Below are 19,257 nucleotides of genomic sequence, written 5' to 3'. Positions count from 1 at the left end.
AAGTTGAGCCATAGCTGATCCAAATACTGAGCACTTTGTATTGTAACCCATTTAGCAGTAAAGTTTATCTATATGTCTGCCAGCTTGTCACAAGTCTTACCCCTCTCCTTCAAAAGTCTCTATAGATAAATTTTTCTTTGTGGTCCCTAATTGATGATAAGTATATTACAGCTCCTCAATTTTCCTCTCTCAAGACAAGGTTACTCTAAATTTAACAAAGTAATGGACTTGATAAAACTCAAACTATAACTCAGCTGGCTGCTACTTGCAACCTTAATTTCTAGATATCAGTATACAATAATCAATATGTTATAAATAAGAACCCTAATGCTTAATTTTGCAGTGATCACCTTCCTCCTTTTCATTTGCAGACCAGACTGGAACCTCTATAGGTGTGTTTGCTTGTTTTGAGTGGGGATGGAAGAAAAGGAGTCATGCCGCATATCTGATTTATTAAATCGCATTTGTTCTGTTTATACATGAGTAGAACTACCTTGTTCTCTGAAAAAAATAAAATTTCTTGCATTTTTATCTGTGCTTTGCAGTCAAACTTCCTTGTGTCTTGGACAAGAAATCTTATTTTCTTGAAAACAAAACCTTTGTTTCCAGCCTTCTGTAATAGGTAAATATAATAGTGTAAGATGAATGACAGTGTATTTCTCAAGTTATTTTTTGGAATGTGACAAAACGGAAGTGTCATAGCGTGATAAGGAGCAAACATATGATTGCTTGATAGAAAGCAAAAAATGCAGAATTGCATATATTTTCTCCTTTGTCAGCAGCATATGTTAGTGAAAAGTTCTTATAATTGTTAACTTCTAAACCATCTTCAATTTAGCCAAGATTGAACTGTTATCACGTTTGTCATAAAAGTATTCTGAGATCAATGTCATATGACCCATTCAAGTATTTGACTTTTCGAATTAGCAAGCCATAGTTGACAGAAACACAAAGGTTGAGGATAAAAAGAAATTATTATATACAGTACTTCTTCTGCATCTTTTCGTTTCCTTTTCTCTCCAGCTGTTCTATCTATGCCGTGCTGGCAATTGAACACTTTCCTTCCCAAAATTAGGAAAGGCACACCAGTAAAAAACGAATTTTTGCTCCTTAAATATCTCATGCATCTTCTCCCAGTATTTTGTGACTTCTGTCCGAGGAAGGAGGTGTAAGCATTAAATTAACCCGAGTGATTCCACAATTGTGGTATCATCCAAGCCATGCCAGAGGACTTGAACTAGATAAACTAGTGAGAATGCACAATAGCGATAGCAAAGCTTTGTAATGCTAAAGAGCTATATCAATATATATATGTGTTCCCGAATCCTTTGACAGCTTTAAAGAAAGAAAACTTCGTCGTCAATCCTGTTTCAAATTCCGCAATAAGTTTATGCGCCGCATCAACAGAATTTACGTATCCTAAATTATCTGCATGTCTACCATCAATGGTTCGCGACTTAAAATTCTCGCTATGCTGTTTCTGTTTGTTCCTCAAGAATCATGGGATTTACAGCTTTTGATGTTCGGCTACATCACTTGCGGATTTCCGAGAATCTTCGGTTATGTTTTGCAAGTCATTAAATATTCCATCTCAGTCCCTCTCGACCGAGGTGGTTTTGGCGGATGGAATCTAATGCTGACCGTTTGCTTGAGGCAAAAGATACAGCACTAGCAACGTCCGCCATATTTGATGAGAAAGGCCAGGCTACGAAGCAAATCGTGGCCTCTCTTTCGTTCTCTTTAATGTCTGCCTGAGCAAAATGGTGAGTTTGAAGCGAAGTGAGGAGAGCAATCCTCTCAATACTAATGCATCCGTCCATTTCTGAAGTTAAAACGAAATGTAATGAATAAATAAATACTTATATAATAATTACGGAGGTCTTTTCTGAAATTTCTTGCGGGAAAACGTCATTTACAGTGTTGTTGAAGTTCGTTAACATCATTGTGGAAGATGCTGAACACACTAGTAGTGGAGGCCCAGAAGTTGCTCATTTCCTCTCAATGTACAATATGACTCCATGTTTATTCGTATAAGTCTAAGCAAATTTCGAATAAAATGTATCATAGAGGAAAATACCCTGTTATCGTGAATTAAACCGATGAACAGTTCATGTTTTTGTATGTTATAGAGCGACGGTACAGCAACAATCAGAACGAGAAAGTTCCTTACTAACCGCCTGCTTCAACGGAAGCAAATGGTAATTCATACCCTTAATGTTATATTTTATTGCCTTGTTGTAGCTTTAATGTGGCTCTTTCCTCAGAATCCTTTGATAAGATCCGGGGGAAATATCTCTTCTTCGTGTAAAGGAGGTCTGTTTTGTACCCGACTTTTCTGTGGCTTTTTAGTGTTGTATCAGTGTATTAGTGTGCCAATTTTGTCCTATTCCAATAATAATTGTATGTACGTGGTAGAGCGTAGATGTAGGTAATGTCCTCATAACTCTTCTCTTATTCTATGTTAATGAAAAAATTTTTTGCCAGAATAAGAGCAGAATTTTTGGTTTAAGATCTTTGTTTGACATATCCTATAGGGATATTCCTTGTTCTGTATTCCCGAGTTGTTATCAAAGTTCTGCTTCTAAACTAATAGACTCTATGTTGCTGTACATTTGTAATAACATCAAAAAGAGGTAAGTAAAAAAGTGGTACACAAGACAGAGGGGAGGGTGTCACTGATGTTCTTACCAGATTTTGACATCTTCTGTGATCTAGTTACTTTCTTTCTACATCAAGCTGTTTAAAGCACATGTGTGAACTGATGCAAAACATGCTGATTTGTTCGATTCACAGGTGGTAGATATTCTTCACCCTGGAAGACCAAATGTCTCAAAGGCTGAAGTCCGTGAAAAGTTGGCCAAAGTGTATAAAACCACCCCAGATGTAATTTTCTGTTTTGGTTTTAAAACTGCTTATGGCGGTGGCAGGAGTACTGGTTTTGCTTTGATATACGACTCCCTGGATTTTGCTAAGAAGTTTGAACCAAAGTACCGCCTGACTAGAGTGAGTTAAAGTACATTTACATGAAATTAAGCCCATAATTCATGTCAACTCTAAGAGTAGTTTGTACACTTGTGCAAACATTGTTACTCAGTTAAAGACAGTGTTATATTACTGTCAGACTAAAGATCCAAACTTCCAATTACCTGGTATTGTCTAATTGTTAATAAACAAAGAGGGTAAGTTTCTGAAGAAACTGTGGTGCTACGTCTGTGGGGGAGTATAACAAGATAATGTTGGTTTTATCAACTGAGTTGATAATGTAAATTGCCACTGTAAAGAGTTCCAAAGCTGATGCTTCGAGCATTAGCCCCTCATTGTTTGCTCTGATGGAGAGCTAACGCTTGAAATGTCAGCTTTGAAAATCTTTATGGTGGCCAATTTACATTATAAACTCAGCTGATAAAACCAGAATTAGCAAAACTTGTCAGGAAAAAATTGCTGAATGGCAAAAGTACCCTAGGAATATTGTTATACTCTAACTTCTGAAACTTTGAATCAAAATTTTGATTTGGGCTGTTATGTTTTGCTGACCATTTTAATTTCTTTCATCACCTGTCCAGCATGGACTTTATGAAAAGCCAAAGTCATCACGCAAACAGCGAAAGGAAAAGAAGAACAGAATGAAGAAGGTTCGTGGAACAAAGAAGGCTAAAGTTGGTGCTACAGGAAAGAAGGTTAGTCCAGTTGTTTTATTTATTCATTGTCAAATTTTTATTTTGTTTCATTCATGGAGGACTGCATTGGCTCTGCTTAATAATATGCCCTGAGAATGATCTTGAGAATTCACTGTACCCTCTCAGCAAATCAACCTTAAAGGAAACGGTAAAAAATAAAAGTGATCATGTTTATCTTGGTTCTGTTTTTTGGATGTGAGGTTATCTTAGTTCATGAGTAGTGATCAATTTATATAAGGAAGGAAAATGGTTCCTTTACTTGTCATTTTTTTGTTTCTTAATCAAAATGAAAATAATTACAAGGTTGGATAGCTAATACTTTCATGGGGAAGGATATTCATGGGATTATTTCATTTCAAACTTAACTGTGTGAGAAAACAATTATACTGTCAGTCATTCATATTTTGTTTCTCTTTTCCTTTTCAGTAAAATGGTCAGCTGTCTTTCAACTTCCAATGCTCAGTAGTTGTATCATTAAAATGTAAAGTGATTCAAACTTGACTCTTGTCTTTTGTTACTCAACAAAGTAGCTGACTTTTAAATATACGCAAGAGTGGCTCATTGCTTGCAAAAAGCAAATCTCTTTTTGGAAAAGGGGGGGGGAGGAAAGTGATGGTGAAGGTAATGAGTAAAAAATAGAACTTTGCAAAGTTGTCTTTTTATAGACCTAAATGTTTGAAAACTTCTATCCTTTGTCCTTAAAGAACTCTGTAAATGTCCAGTAATTGTTCAATTTACACACTATAGACACAACCAGCATGAGCTAAGTTTTAGTCTCTTGCTTAGTGGAAGGAAGAGCTTATGCCTCACTTTCTTCTGCCAGACCTATAATGTTGTTTTTGCATTGTCTCTTTTTTGTTCACTTCTGCTTATTAAGACCCTGACAAGCTACACCAGCAAACTTATTAGTAGCCGTTTAGTCCCAATACTAGTTGTTGATACTGTGTGACCAGAGAATTGTCTTGTCTTCCTGAAATGTTTGGAAGAGGTCAATTTCTAATCATTCTTGGAAGAGTTAACCCTTTGACCCCTGAGATACTAGTATCTAATTTCTGCTTATAATATAACCCACAATGCACATTAAGTTCATGAGAATAAAAGAAAAGATCATCCTGTTTCCTTACACGGAACTGGTTAAATCAAATGACCACCACAAACCGCATAATATCAAGCCAAGCTTTAATAACTATTCGATCTAAAAGAAATACATTTATAATTAGCAATCAGAACAAACGCAAGTCAAGCCTTAATCTTGTAGCTAAATTAGAAATCTTTAAATATGCAAACTTACTTCTGTGGTGGGTTGTTACGACAGTCTCACTTTACAGGTTAGCAGATTCTCCAGGCGGATTTAGAAACAGAAAAAATTATAACAAAATAACTTCTTTCTCACTTTGATTCCAGTGAAAAACTGACTCGAAACATAATAATCTAACACTTTTAAATCAATCCATGGAATTAATGATAATCACGATTCTTGTCATTAAATAAATCTATCAACAAGAGGCAAAGCCTATTTGATAAACGAAACACACCCTTGAAAGAAGCTCTTTATTTTTAAAACAAATTCTCCTTGTCAGCATCTTCGGAAATGTATGAAGATCAGTATGGAGAATATGCATACTGATGTTGGGGTGTAAAGGGGTCGAGGGAATCTGTTAGAAGAGTAGCTGTTGAAAGAGAGAGGCATTCTATTTGTTGGATAATCCATTATCTGATAGTCTTGTGTAGTTTATTTTAATTAGTTTCACTTCTTAAATTAGTTTGTGCAAACAATACACCATACCTTGTATTCATAGCAATGCAACAGGCTCATTTGCCTTTTTCTTACCCAGACGCTATCAAGGTTTTCGTTGCCCCCTTTTTTGATTACCTTTACTGGCTGGGAGCAAGGTGCAGGCAATCACATGTTCATGTTTCATTTTCCAGTACTAGTATCCAAAGTAAAAGCTCAGATTGACTGAGTCTGGTATGCAAAGTTTATGAACTTTGTTTGAAGCAACTGGTCAATGCCTCAAAAAAAATTATGGAAGGACAAATGTGTCTTTTTTTTAGAATAGTTTTTGCACTGAGTCTTGGCATACAGTTAAGAAACACCTGTGGTAGAAACTTAGGAAAAAAGTCAAATGTAAGCAATCAAACCTGCAAATTAATGTTTATGCCCTTCTCAATTATTATGCTATGAGCTATACCTGTACACTTGAAGTTGAAGCACTTAGTCCACTTTGGTTATTCATTACCAAACATATATTTGGAAATAGTTTAAGTGTAAACCTTGTTCAAGCCTTGTACCCTAACCACATCCTAATGGGACAAACATTCAAGTGATTAAAAAAATGTCAAAGTCAAGCCTTGTACCCTAACCACATCCTTATGGGACAAACATTCAAGTGGTTAAAAAAATGTCAAAGCCTGGCATCAGAATGTTATATCTTTTTATTTGTCTTTCTCTTCCTTTCTTTAAAAACTACATTATCAATTAGCAGTGTCATTAGTAGTTACTTGACCAAGCAAAATTATGATTCAACTACTTCCCTTTAAGAGGGCTGACTAAGTGTGCAGATAAGTGGATTTGCCTTGGACACCATGGATTGGGAATATGCATGAAATAGAATTTAACAGATTTGTGGGTATTCAAATCACAAAGGATTGCAGAGACTGAAAACTTTTGGCCTAAATTCAAAATTATGATAATATGGGTCCAAGATTAAGTATTAAATTACCACAGATGGTGGATTTACATACTCTTTTCACCCTCCTTTAAAGCAGGTCTTAAGCAAACTTGTGTTATTTTTTATTGTTCTGATTCTAAGTATTTCTGTGTATTTTTTTACTTAATACCAATAACAGTAAAAAAGAAAACAACAAAAGCACAACCTCAGCTGCAAAGAGAAGGTACAAATTAAAAAAGGTTAAGGAGAACAATAACTCTGCTACTAAATTTACAAAATTTACTAGATTTCTTAGCTATCATCTAAATTACAATATTAAATTATCAAATTTCTTGCAGTATGAGAACAGCAAATACAACAACAAAATATACAGGTTAAAAATGCTGCCTTCCCATGCTATGTGTATGTTTCATGAAGAGGTCTATCCTCTTCGTGAAATTCTATGATTAATACCAGTTGTAATTTATTCCTAATCATTCATTCCTCAAACATTTTTAAAGATGACTTTTACAGCTCTGCCCAAGATTCTTCATGAAAAACTCCCTTATTTTCTGCCAAGAGTCCTCTTGAGCTTTTGCATGGTCATGTGTATTTCCTCCCCACACAAAGTTTGCCTTAAGACCCTTGTGGTAGGATGCAAAACAATGTGGTGCATATGGAGGTTCAATTAGGTGACCTGTGCCTGGATAACTCAACACAGAACACAAATCACCCTTGCTGCAGGAATTCATCCGTGTACAAATTTCTTGTGCCATTTCAACTGCTGCCAAATCTAGATCATCTTCTCCACAAATGATCAACATGGGACAATCAATTTTCTCCACTGGGATCATGCAGGAAGGTTCAAATTGGTTAAAATCGTCAACTGGGATGCAGTCTCGCAAGATTAATGCCCCATCTGAGGTCATAATAGCTTTCGAGCTATCATAGTACATCCCTGATAACTGACCCCTAACCTTAAATGCCGAGGCTGAGATTACTAAAGAAGTAGAAATTGGCACAATTGCTTTCACAATATCTGTTCTGTTTGCAGCCATCATTAAAGTTATTTCTGCTCCTTTTGACACACCCATGACACCAATTCCTTGTTGTACAACAGCAGGATGTTTCACAAGCCAGTCAGCCGCTTCCTCAAAGTATTCCAGCTCACAGAATGGAAGATACTTTGGTAGGTCATCATATGCAAAATATGCTAGTGAGAGGACGGCAAACCCATGTGATGCCAGAAGGGAGGCTTTGAATTCTATCAAGCCTCCTGCTGTTCCAAACATATCAATGACTCCTAATTAACAAAAAACAAAGCAGAGTTAGTGTCTACTCTCCTTGTTCATTTGCGAGTAGCTTAGGATCAGAAAAAATCTGGTTTGTTTGAAAAGCTAGCATAGCAGTCCCATACAAATGAAAATGGGAATATCCCCTATTCCTTTTAAAATAATGTGGCTTTGACTTAACCTGTGACCCTAAAATCCCTAAGAGTGACTAGCATCTTATTTCTCCTCACAAAAGCAGCCTTGAATCACACCTTAAGGTCACAAGAATAAGGAAAGTCATCACTAACAGAAGAAATCCCTGAATGTTTGACAGATTCACCCTGTTTGCACACTAGCAAATGTATAGAGAACAGTATGGAGAATATGCATACTGATATTGAGGTGTAAAGGATAAATGTGCTGGAATAACAAAGAGTTTATCTTGTACATAGGCACAACCCCAAATTATAGAAAGTATAAGCAAATAAACATTGAGGATTGTGAGGGATGAGTGCATTTACAATGGTTGCAAAGCACTGACTTAACATTTTTCAAAATGTAAAAGCTGTGACAAGACCACTTTTCTTCATCAAAGACACTGACCTGGGAATGTTCCACTTCCTGGAGGTAGGAACAAAGTTCCACGTATCCTCCCTTCTCTTACAGGAATTCTCTTTACTCCTTCAGCCATGTACCACTTCTCCAATGATGAGCTCACAATTGGCTGCAAACTGTTTCTTGCTAAACTATTCACAAATCCATCCTTTGGTGACAGATGTCCATCAAAGCAGTTCAGTTGAATTGAGTAAGGTTTTGTGACATCTTTCTTTGCAAGTCTCAGTCCTTTTCTCTGACCAGGAGCCTGTGTCATGCTCCACAGGAATCCCATTTGTTCAATTCCAACATAGGAACCACCATGTGAAGCATCAGTTGAGTTATCAATTTTTCCTTAGGAATAAAATTAAAGTGGTCCAAGAATTTTTAGACAGATAAGTTCTGATGCAATAGTAGAGCTTCAAGTAAGTCAAGATGCCAGTAAAAAATAGTGCAAAGGAAAAATTAACTGAGTCACATACTGAATACTCTAAATTGGTAATAAACCTTTCATTTTTGTTAAAGTGGCAAACTCACATATTACTAATGTATAATTTTCAGTTGAGTGAGACATGATCTAAGGAAGTTTAGTAACCTTGTTTTAACATCAAAACTGAGTTGTTGTGACAGGTAACTGGCTCTGTTTCCAGTGAAAACGTGTTGTTTGACTTCTTTAAGAGTGCTTTTACATTTGTCAGTTGGTGACTCATGACTCTTCCAGATCAGTTACCACTGGAGACGAGTTTTAAGGTCAAAAGCCCATCACCAAACATTTTCTGCACCTCACTGTACTGATAATTGTAATGGTACATTGTCTTCAGTTAGTTTACATAAAGCAACAAATTGCATCTTCCACTAGTTTATTAACAGAACAACTAACTTCAGACGTTTGTGCAACACTTGAAAGCCAAACTGAAGGCTAGTGATTTACTCCTCTTTGCAACATCCAGAGAGGGTTTAAGTTGTTGATGCCAAATGGCACTATTCTGAAGCTGTTATTCTTGTAAAACTGAACTTGTTCTCCACATGTCTGGCAAATACCTAGAGCCCCCCCCCCCTTCCTCAGACCTGATGTCCTTCCACATTTTGTCAATGTACTATAAAAAAAAATTGTATCAGCTGCCAAAATTTGAAATTTTAATGCAAGGAGAATATAATTCTTTTCAAACATTTAACGTTATAAGAAGGGGATAAGTTTCCAGAGAAACTGTGGTAATGCGCTGGTGTGAAGGACAAGATAATTTGGTTTTATCATCTCAGATGAAAAATGTAAATTGGCCGCTGTAAAGAGTTTTTAAGCGGACTTTTCGAACGTTCACCCTTCATTACAGCGAATGGATTTGGGTAAAGTTAAGGTTAGGGATTCGCTCTGACGAAGGACTAGCTGAAGTACACTTACAAAATACCGTATATTTGTCATGTTTGTCTGTCAACCACTTGAAAAGGAATCTTTCCCACACTTCAAGTGCATATAGCATATTTCTTACCGTCTTTGTCAGCTACATAATGTGCATGAGATTCGAATATTTCATTCGCATCACCCACAACTGAGGCATGTAATGTAACAGCTTGGCCAGCTTCAAGTCCAGATAAGCATATCTTGACCTTACGGTCCATAAGTGACACACGAGGATTAACGTGGATGTTTGGAGTCACGCCAGGATTCGACATTACCGAAATACAGCGTTGAATTACCTTGTTGCAAGTTTTAAACTTCCTAAAGAAAAGAGAATATCCAACGAGCTGTAAATGACCAGGGGAAGAAATCATCACTTCCACTTGAATTTCCAAATGATGGTGCTGCGGTCAGCAGGCATAGGATGAATAGGAATATGTTGTTTATGCTGCATGGAAATATTTGCTTTCATTTTCTCACAAGTCATTCGCATCACCCACAACGAGGGGGGTATTGGGGCTTATTAGAAACCGCAAAACTGCATAAAAAAAATCATCCAAAACCTAAAAACAAACAAAAAAATTCGATCAAAACCGGAAAACCGCATGCAAAACTGTCAAACCGATACATTTTCTCATCCTTGTTATTAAAACCCGGATCGATCCGATACAGCGGTGACAGGTGGAGCATACAGAGTAAACTACACCAATTTCATTACAGGATTTATGAATGCCATGGACTTGGCATTCGTATCTTCTGTATCTGCTTAAATTAACAGCTGCTCTTTCGACGACCTCAAGCGTGGTCTCTACGGACTCAGCAGCTGGTAATGGAGCCTAGTCAAATTAAGGAAATTCGCCCTAAAGTCCTCTATCGGGATTGCAATTTTGCAGTCGCAAAAGCTATAGTTCTGGAAAGGTTCATCGAAATCCATTTGCGAACTAAGACCTGAAATTTTGGAGATTCTATTGGAATATTGAATCAATCAGTCACATGTGGCCTGTACCTTGGTCACCAACTTCGTGGTGGCGTTGATAAAGAAACCCTGGCAATGTTCCGTGCTTAGCCCTACAATATTTCAGTTGGTTTGTCACGCATTCGTCTCGATAATGTTTGCGTTTAGCTGCTATTCGAGGTCAATGGAGGCGCGTAATTGCCGCTCAGATCGAAGAAAAACCGGAACCCGCAAATAGGTCAAATAGGGAAAAAAATCTTTGGTCTTAATAACGCATCACGGGTCCGCGTCACGTAGAAACCCTTTGCTCCAAGAAGGGAAGTCGCGCGACACGGTAAGAATACTTGAATTCACGGATGCATATCTCATGACAAAAGCTGAAGAGTTATGAGGGTCTCGAAGAGGTTTTTCGGGATTCGGGATTAGGCTTATATAAAATCCGAGATCCGGGAATTTAAAGTAAGAAGGGAGCGAGATGCGGGATTGCTATTATGAACGGGATACGGGAATCGGCGATTGTCCAATAGTTACAAACTTTGTTAGTCCGCTCCACGAACTTTTTTTCTTGCGCAGGACATAATTGTCCCAATTACGTTCCCTTGGGGTGAAAATTATTTTGTTCATATTCATATACTCACGAAGATATTCGAGAGTTTGAAAGTAATCACTCTCTAGAATACTGTCACGAGGTCCGAATTGGGAAACAAATGTGCATGCTAACAAAGTCTATTCAGGCGAAGAAAGACAAAAAATGTATATCCGAGCCTGCAAATTGTTCGAGCCACAAGTAAGTAGGCTCCCCGTCTAGGTTTGTAATTTTCATTTATGACTTGTTAACTCTATCACTAATCAGACATGAATAACGTTATCACATTTTCCAAAATCTCTTGCACTTAAAGAGTCTGAGCCAGTGATACATGGAGGCGTATTGGTCAGCGTTCTGATGCCAAGTGTTCATAAGTGTAGTGGTGTGACGGTGTGTTAGGACATTAATATACCAAAGGTTCCAAACCTCGATATTTTATTACAATAAATAACGGATGAAGGTTATGACAAAAACCATGGATATGGATCGGAGATTCGAGATCTGTAAAGTAATGCGTTAACAAATTAGTTTCAGTTCATATCGATAATATCAAAAGAAATCAAGACAAATATTTACCCATTGGTTCTAGGTGTCCATAACACTGTCTAGCGATAGAAAATCTTAACAATTATATCTGTTACGTCATCAAATTATAATGCGCAAAGAAATTAGAATTTTGCGCAATACAAGTGGTTTGCAGCCAATACTTATCGACTGCAGTCTAGCAAATAAAAAAAGACGCTGATTAATATCAGCGAGTCCGCGATGTGACATGAATATTGGTCGGAGGATTTTTTGGTGCAACAGCTGTCACTTTAACATCTAAATGTGGATGTTCGCTATGCAACAATGCACTGGTGGAGTTAAATGATTGCTTTGAAGGCTTATTACGTTTAGGACCAAATATTATTACATTTAGGACTTAATTACATCTAGAACCAAATGTTATTACATTTAGGACTTTATTACATTTAAGACAGTTATTACATTTAGGCCTTCAACAGGTATGTGGTATGTGCTAAACAGAGTACATCTGCTGATTCTCTTTTGTACGCCTATTTCTTAATCAGAACAGAAAGTTGCGGTTTAGTACATCCATATTGCCCGATATAATTTTAAACTTTTCCAGAGGGTAGGATGAAATGACGAGCCTTGCATTTTAGTTGCTTTTAAATGTTCTAAATCATCAGTTATCGACACCTAATGACTCTACACATTACGAATTGCTCAACTTTTTTTTCCTCGAAAAAAGAAACTCTTGTACTGCGTCGGCAGGCGTATGAAACAATAAATTGATAATCGACAAGACATTATAATCTCTTGTTAGCGATCTTTCGTTAATTAAACATCGCTACGGCGGTTTACGTTCCGTTATCAAGTAGAGTTGATAATCAATCGAATGAAATCAGGTTTCAGCGTCCATGCAAATTGGCCCAGAATCCACCTAGAGAACTAAATGTTGAACTACAAACGACTTTTCTTATTCTTCAATGACAGGTTATTGGCGAAGAAGTTTAAGATATGTTTCCAGGAATCTTCTTGGGCGAATGCTTGTTGTCGTGGTTCACCGCCCCATTCCACACACATCCCAAACGACTTATGATAGGAAAGATGACACGTGGGTGTGTAAGGAGGCTCAATCAAATGTCCCGTTCCGGGATAAGTATGGATTGTACAACGCGATCCTTTTCCGTATTTATGCAATCTGGAACGGATTTTGCGTGCCATTTCCTGTGCCCTCCAATTCTGGTCATCAGCCCCGCATATAAGCAATATATCCCCCTGAATTTTCTCGACTGCGATGGTAGCGGAACGTCTCGGACCATCAGTCGCATCCGGCGGGTATGATTCTTTAAAGATCATAGCTCCATTTTCTGACAGCTTGACGAGATCCGGTTCAAATTTAAGGAAGGCCAACGGCTCTCCTTTATATTTCAGCGGAAAAGCTATGAGAGCATGCGCAGGAGAGATACCCACAACCGCAGTTACTTCTTTCCGATGTGTTGCTAAAATAAGAGCTAACTCCGAACCTTTAGAAACGCCCATCACTCCCAGACCACAGGACATGACGTCAGGATGCGCCAGCATCCAATCACAGGCCTCGAAGAAGTACTCCAACTCAAGTTCTGTTGGTACCTTTGGCAAGTCATCGTACGCGAAGTAGGCCAGGGCTAGGGCTACAAAGCCATGAGAGGCCAAAAGGGAGGCCTTGAACTCTACTAAACCTCCAATCGTGCCGAACAAGTCAATGATACCTAGAAAGATAGAGAAAGAGAGAGCAAGAGAGGGTGACAGGGTATTATGGTATCCCCCGCAACCGTTTTCATTATTGCTACACGAACTGGCAGGAGGATGTATACAAAACAATTTCTTGCAACTCCCACTTCCCCTCCCCCCCGCCCTTCTTTCGTGGAAACTTGACTGTTGGAATAAGTCGGTTAAGTCGGGCAGCGAATGTTTTTTCTGTAACCCGTCAGTCATATTCACTTTTATGAAAGAGCCATCTGCACCGATTAAACATCAGAATTTTTCCTGGTACCACGCAAAATTAAGAAGCAATTTCTATCTCTAACATGCGAACAGCGCTATCTCTGTATCATAGGACGATCATTTGTTGGAAGCATAAAATTTACCTGACCCTCTCTTGGTGTAAGTCGTTGAGACCCGAGTCTTTTTTTCGATTCTGTTTAATTGCCACCTAGTTGCGATGACCTTTCGTAACGTGACTTTGTGGGTATGATGTCCTATGAAGCCATCGTTTTAATATGTCACGCAACGATCCTTTCCCTAAGAGCTGTGTAATGCCCTAAAGAAGGCCTACGCGGGAATTCCTTTAAAAGATCTTTCTTAGAAGATAGAGAAGGCTATAAACAACAACAACAACAACAAAAAAAACAAAAAACATAAACAGGCAGTCTCTTCAACTCACCAGGGAACGGTCCTTTTCCAGGAGGTAAAAACAAAGTACCTCGCAACCTTCCATTCCTAACAGGAATTCTTCGCACACCACATGTCATGTAACACCTCTCAAATGTCACGCTACGGATCGGCTGCAGTTCCTTCACTTCTTTGCAGGCAAAATCCTCAACATGGCCATTAAATAAGTGGAGGTGAACGTAATAAGGTTTTGTGACGTCTTTCTTGCTTAGCCGTTGCCCTTTCCTCTGTCCAGGTAAAAGTTTCATGCTCCACAGTAGACCCATAGAATCGACACCGGTGTATGTTCCCGATAACGATGGAGTTTCCGCAATACAAACCCTTCCTGCTCCATCCGCGATAAAATGGCCGTAAGATTCGAATTCTTCTTTGGAATCTCCAGTTAGTTTTGCCTTCAATGTTATGCGCTGTCTTGGAGTGAGACCTCTAACGACGATGCTGATCTTTTCATCGATTAAAGATCGCATGGGGTACACAACTAAATCGGGATTGAGTAGCGATTGACATTCCGTAATGTTTGAGTCAAAAGCATCCGAATCAACAGTCTGAGTGATAATTTCCGGCTGGTTTGAAGTTTCTAAACTATTCAAGCTTTCCATGACGTTTGGTTCATTCCTTTGAGATATTAGAGGGTGAAATCGAGGAAAAGATGATTGTGAAAGTTTTGTCATATGACCAACACAAGACTTCGAAGTGGATGCAAGTTTTTGCAATTACGTCACGGTCGATATTGAAACCGAATATCTTCCGATACACAAATGATAGACAGTCGATAATCGGTAATCAATCAATCTTTGAAAAGCGTATCGCTCAAATATCGGAAGTTTGAACAATAAGCCGTTTTGTTTCCGTTTATTCAAACGGGAGAAGCGTGACCAAGGAAGGTGTGAGCCGCGTAAGGGTATGGGGCAAAAATAAAAGCAATAGGCGAAGAAGGAAGAGAAAGGACGAATTATTAGGGACTATTCATTGTTTATGGCGGGGAGGGAAATATTTAGGGGGGAGGGATCACGTGGTTTTCAGGGGGAGACATTGGGAATTAGCCGTCGCCAACAGAGTATAAAGGAGGGACTATAGCACCTTGACTGCCAATTATACTGTAAATGCCAATGAGGGAAAGGGGGGGGGGAAGATAAGAATATTATAGAATCTTATGGGGGGATCAAGTAAATTTTATCGTGACACAGCCCGTGACATAACACAACCAAAATTATCTAATCCTCTCTACCCCCCCCTCCCCCACCCCACTGGTGATGAAGAATGACGGGTCCCTTCTACGTTAAAAGAAATGCGCAATTTAACTTACAATTAGAAAAAATCCAGCACCCGGCAGCTAATGGAAGTAATATAACGACTGTATATTGAAGAAAGTAACCGAATGTGAAAAGTTATTTATTACTCAAGCACGTGGTACTGAGATGAAACGATGAGCCAAAACGAAAAGAAATGAAAACACACACAGATAAACAAAACGGAGATTTCCATTAAGGAATCATTAACTATGTTCAATGTGGCGAAGAGAAATGGCAGTTATTTCTTATTTCTAATTTATTTTTATCTCTTTACTTTTGTGGAAAGAACCCGCAAAACTGTCAGAGAGTAACCAGGTGTTGGTGTTTTTTAATCTGCCTAAGATGCTCATATCAACTCTCCCTACTGTCTACCATAAGATCCATTAAATGGTGCTTGTAAGTATTTATTGAAAAATATCACAGTTCTCCTCATCACTTTGTCGATTTGTCGTCTGATTCTGTATTGATCGGGATGACTCAGGCCCCTTTGAGAGAATCAGAGGGGCCCTGGGGTCGATGCTGGCGCGCGAGGGTCATCTTGGTATATTGCAGAATATTCAACATGGCGGCGAAGGCATGCTTCGAGCTGTAGCGACTTTGAGATCAATTTTTTTGACAGTCATGGTAAATCTTACAACTGTTGCTCGGGCGAGGAAACCTACTATTATTTATGGATTCAAAAGAGGCAAGGTTCCGGCGAAACTTCGTCCAAATATACTTCCCAAACCTCAAGTACCTGGAGGTATACTTAAGTTGCACAAAGTCAAGCGATGACGATCTTTTTGAGCTGTTTGGAAATTTTTTCACTCTACTAGTGATAATAATTTTCATTATTTGATATTTTGATGTTTTAGAGGGAAGTTGTATGAATGAGATGTACAAGCTTATGGCATGCTGGAAAAGCAACGGATTTATCGACACCCACTGCCAAGAAGAAATCAATTTATTTCTCGACTGTGCTTCTAATCAGGTATTTTTAATGACTGTCTTGGTTTTAAAAATGACAACTTGCTTTGCAAGCCTTTCAAACTAGTGTTTATTGTGGTTTGGGAATTTTCCATTTTTTTTTGGCATTTGATTTTTGGTTTTCAGATTTGGTTTCGATGTGGTTTTCCGTTTTTCGTATGTGGGTACCACTTTCTTTTCGATCTGAGCAGCACTGATCTCAAATAGCTGCAAACTGATCTCAAATAGCTGTAAACTGATCTCAAATAGCTGTGAAACCTCTCTATCCTCCACTTGTCACTGCTGGAGATCAAGTAGGAATTTGATAGTTGAGATGTCAAAATTTATTGGTTTTGCATGCGGTTTTTGATATTGATCCAATTTTTTCCGGTTTTTCGTTTTTGGATGATTTTTTTTATGGTTTTGTGGTTTCTAATAGACCCCAATACCTCCCTCAATATGCATCCTGACATTTGGATTGCATACTGGTGGTCATTGTCAGGTGACGAGTTTGACTGGATACAGTTTACATGCAGGCAAGAATGCAATAACCTTCTCACTAGTGCCTCTCTCTAATTGTGTGGCTTAGGAGCTCAGTTGGTAATAGAACTTAGCTAGTATCTGGAAGGCACTAGTTCAAATCCGGTTGAAGCCTGAATTTCTCAGGCCTCTTTTCTGCAATTGCTTGCAACCACAACAATTTCTTTGCTTGCAATACATGACTGTGGCAACATTTGGTTTCATGCTATGCTTACTTTTTACAGAGGTCAATACAAATGTGTAGGTGGGGCATAGACAGGATGTATCAAATTGCATCACAACCAGATTGCATGCATTGATCATTAGAAAAGTTTGCACAGGTATAAATTGGCCCAAGCTATTGTCATGGTCTGACTTCAACCCTCTCCTTTTCCATATTGATTTGCTAAGCCATCTGATTCAAATAATTGCAAACAATAGAAGAATAACAAGTATTAGAATTCACTGAACACTTTACACCCTAACATCAATATTCATTTTCTTCACAATGCTCTCTATACATCTCTTAAGGGACTGATAAATTTGAGTAACAATCAAGTGCGTCTTGATTGTATTTTTTCCTTTATTCCCCAGACCTTTGCAGTTGTTTCAAAGGTGATAATGTGGGGAGAAATTAGAAGCCAGTCACTCTTAGGGGTTAAAGGGTTGAAATAAGAGAGACTTCGGGTTTAAAAATATCAAATAGGTATGCTAGAGGCCCTCACTTTTACACTTTTAAAAACTAAAATCTAAACAAACACTTTGACATTTTAGATTTGAAAGGTTTAAGAATTGAAGCCAGAAGTTTTCATTCTTTAGTGATTTTAACCAGAGAATTCTTTCATTTTAATTGTTGTTGTTAGTTTCTGTATAGCATTGTATGTTTTAATTTTTGTTTCTGTTGTTTGCAGATGGGCACAAGAAAATCTTCCTCTGCCTGGACCCTAGATGAAATAAATGCTACACTAAAGAGACACACTCCCTATGTGAAGAAAAGACAGAGTCATGAGTCAGACTCCTATATTGAGGAAGAAAGACACTAGGATAGAAGTGAGCTAACAAGAAGCACTCAGATGAGACTGCAACAGTAATCTGGGCATTTCCATGTTCTGTAATTAACAAGCCTATTTTTCAATTAGGACTAATTTTTGATGAAGTGTTATTAATTTATAAGCAAAACTTAAACTTATTAATCTCGTCAGCCACTCAAAAGTAAGCTAAACATCACAAGGAGATGTGAACTGGCATGATAGTGTAAAAATGGCGGGGAGCAAGTCACTTTTGATAAGGGTTTTATTAGTGATCAAGAGACTGAGGAGAGGGACAGACTGATGAGACAGTAGAAGTCTTCTAGACCATTGTTGAAAGATCTGATCAACTCCATTGTGTCTGTATCAATCACAGAATATAGAAATGCAATCATGCAAAATCATAGAGGCTAGAATAGTTTAAACACTCTTTTGACAGTATTACTTTACATGAATTTGTAGTGCTTGTAAGCTATACATATGAGAGTTATGCAATTCTACTTTAAAAGAACCTTTCTGCGTGCACTTAAGGAGCCTGAAGAAGTTCAAATGTTTAATTAACGAGTTCATATGATATCTGTAAAAATGTGCTGCTGAGTCAAAGTGAAGACATTCAGTGACTGACAGGATACAGTCAAACCTGTTAAAGTGGTCACCCACGAGTAATGGCTGGGTGAACGCTAAATAAAGGTTCCAAAGAATAAGGATAATCTAAAAAAAAAACTGCCCTTTTACGCCATAATTGACCCCTTAATGTGCAAAAATCGCTTAAGAAGTACAACTAACTTTGATTCCGGGAGAGAAACATGAATAAAATTTTTCTTGAAAGATTATTCTCAGTTTTATTTAAGTGATTCTGCTTTAAGTGACCGTTCAGCACAGGTGGAGGACAATACAAATTCACTTAAAGGTGACTAGGACTGCTTAATAGAGGTGACCGCTGAACAGAGGTAAAAAATTACAGTAACTAAGGGGAAGAAAATTCGACTTTTAGAACCTACCGCTCAGCACAGGGTGACCGCCTCATACGGTGCAACTTAGTACGGGTTACGGTGGACTGATTTTTTTTTGGATACAGATCAACAATAAAGTAAAGGAACAGCCAAATTAATGAACTAAGGAAAAGCTCGATGAGAAGCTACGGTTTGTATTTCTGTGTTACAGGGAATTGCTTTAAAGGGACAAAAACGTTGGCGTAATCGTTTGCTAGTATGTTGTAACACCACAAGCCAAGAATGAATACATTTTAAAAAACTTCATCCCTCGCTCCCAATACCTAACTACATCATTCCTCTGCACGCGAGGTTGTTTTCCTGGGCCAAAACGCTCATCAGTCTCATCAGACACTTTGAAAACCACTCGTTGAACATTCAGCCCAAAGTCGCACTTGCAAATTCAAGATATCA

The 19,257-nt window shown here is 38.1% G+C and overlaps 4 protein-coding genes across 6 annotated transcripts; 2 read left to right on the top strand and 2 right to left on the bottom strand.

Annotated features, from left to right (window-relative positions):
- The first annotated feature begins 1,683 nt into the window (after nucleotides 1-1,683).
- Nucleotides 1,684-14,418, top strand: LOC131771960 (small ribosomal subunit protein eS24). Of its 2 annotated transcripts, none has more exons than XM_066162962.1 (5): nucleotides 1,684-1,763; nucleotides 2,130-2,198; nucleotides 2,794-3,003; nucleotides 3,564-3,677; nucleotides 14,408-14,418. In XM_066162962.1, the coding sequence occupies exons 1-5, from the start codon at nucleotides 1,761-1,763 to the stop codon at nucleotides 14,408-14,410; spliced, it is 399 nt and encodes a 132-aa protein (XP_066019059.1). In that variant the 5' UTR covers nucleotides 1,684-1,760; the 3' UTR covers nucleotides 14,411-14,418. The 2 variants fall into 2 exon arrangements, with proteins under 2 accessions (XP_066019059.1, XP_058943819.1); XM_059087836.2 differs by lacking the exon at nucleotides 14,408-14,418 and adding an exon at nucleotides 4,104-4,173.
- On the bottom strand, nucleotides 6,092-10,844 carry LOC131771972 (acyl-coenzyme A amino acid N-acyltransferase 2). Of its 2 annotated transcripts, none has more exons than XM_059087875.2 (4): nucleotides 10,596-10,844; nucleotides 9,681-9,910; nucleotides 8,203-8,547; nucleotides 6,092-7,631 (listed from the first exon to the last, which is right to left on the bottom strand). In XM_059087875.2, exons 2-4 carry the CDS (start codon nucleotides 9,862-9,864, stop codon nucleotides 6,844-6,846), a joined length of 1,317 nt encoding a protein of 438 aa, XP_058943858.2. In that variant the 5' UTR covers nucleotides 9,865-9,910; nucleotides 10,596-10,844; the 3' UTR covers nucleotides 6,092-6,843. The 2 variants fall into 2 exon arrangements, with proteins under 2 accessions (XP_058943858.2, XP_066020531.1); XM_066164434.1 differs by having other exon boundaries at nucleotides 6,093-7,631; nucleotides 9,681-10,152.
- On the bottom strand, nucleotides 12,074-14,755 carry LOC131771974 (acyl-coenzyme A thioesterase 1). The gene is made up of 2 exons (XM_059087876.2): nucleotides 14,060-14,755; nucleotides 12,074-13,385 (listed from the first exon to the last, which is right to left on the bottom strand). The coding sequence occupies exons 1-2, from the start codon at nucleotides 14,736-14,738 to the stop codon at nucleotides 12,595-12,597; spliced, it is 1,470 nt and encodes a 489-aa protein (XP_058943859.1). The 5' UTR covers nucleotides 14,739-14,755; the 3' UTR covers nucleotides 12,074-12,594.
- Nucleotides 14,756-15,910: 1,155 nt separating this feature from the next.
- Nucleotides 15,911-18,615, top strand: LOC131771977 (small ribosomal subunit protein mS37). The gene is made up of 3 exons (XM_059087880.2): nucleotides 15,911-16,101; nucleotides 16,214-16,329; nucleotides 17,735-18,615. The coding sequence occupies exons 1-3, from the start codon at nucleotides 15,936-15,938 to the stop codon at nucleotides 17,864-17,866; spliced, it is 414 nt and encodes a 137-aa protein (XP_058943863.2). The 5' UTR covers nucleotides 15,911-15,935; the 3' UTR covers nucleotides 17,867-18,615.
- The last annotated feature ends 642 nt before the right edge of the window (nucleotides 18,616-19,257 follow it).

This window comes from Pocillopora verrucosa, chromosome 3, assembly GCF_036669915.1.
Source record: "Pocillopora verrucosa isolate sample1 chromosome 3, ASM3666991v2, whole genome shotgun sequence".
Classification (NCBI taxonomy): domain Eukaryota; kingdom Metazoa; phylum Cnidaria; class Anthozoa; order Scleractinia; family Pocilloporidae; genus Pocillopora; species Pocillopora verrucosa.
Note: the sequence above shows the minus strand (reverse complement) of the source record. Positions and strands in the feature narration are given on the sequence as shown.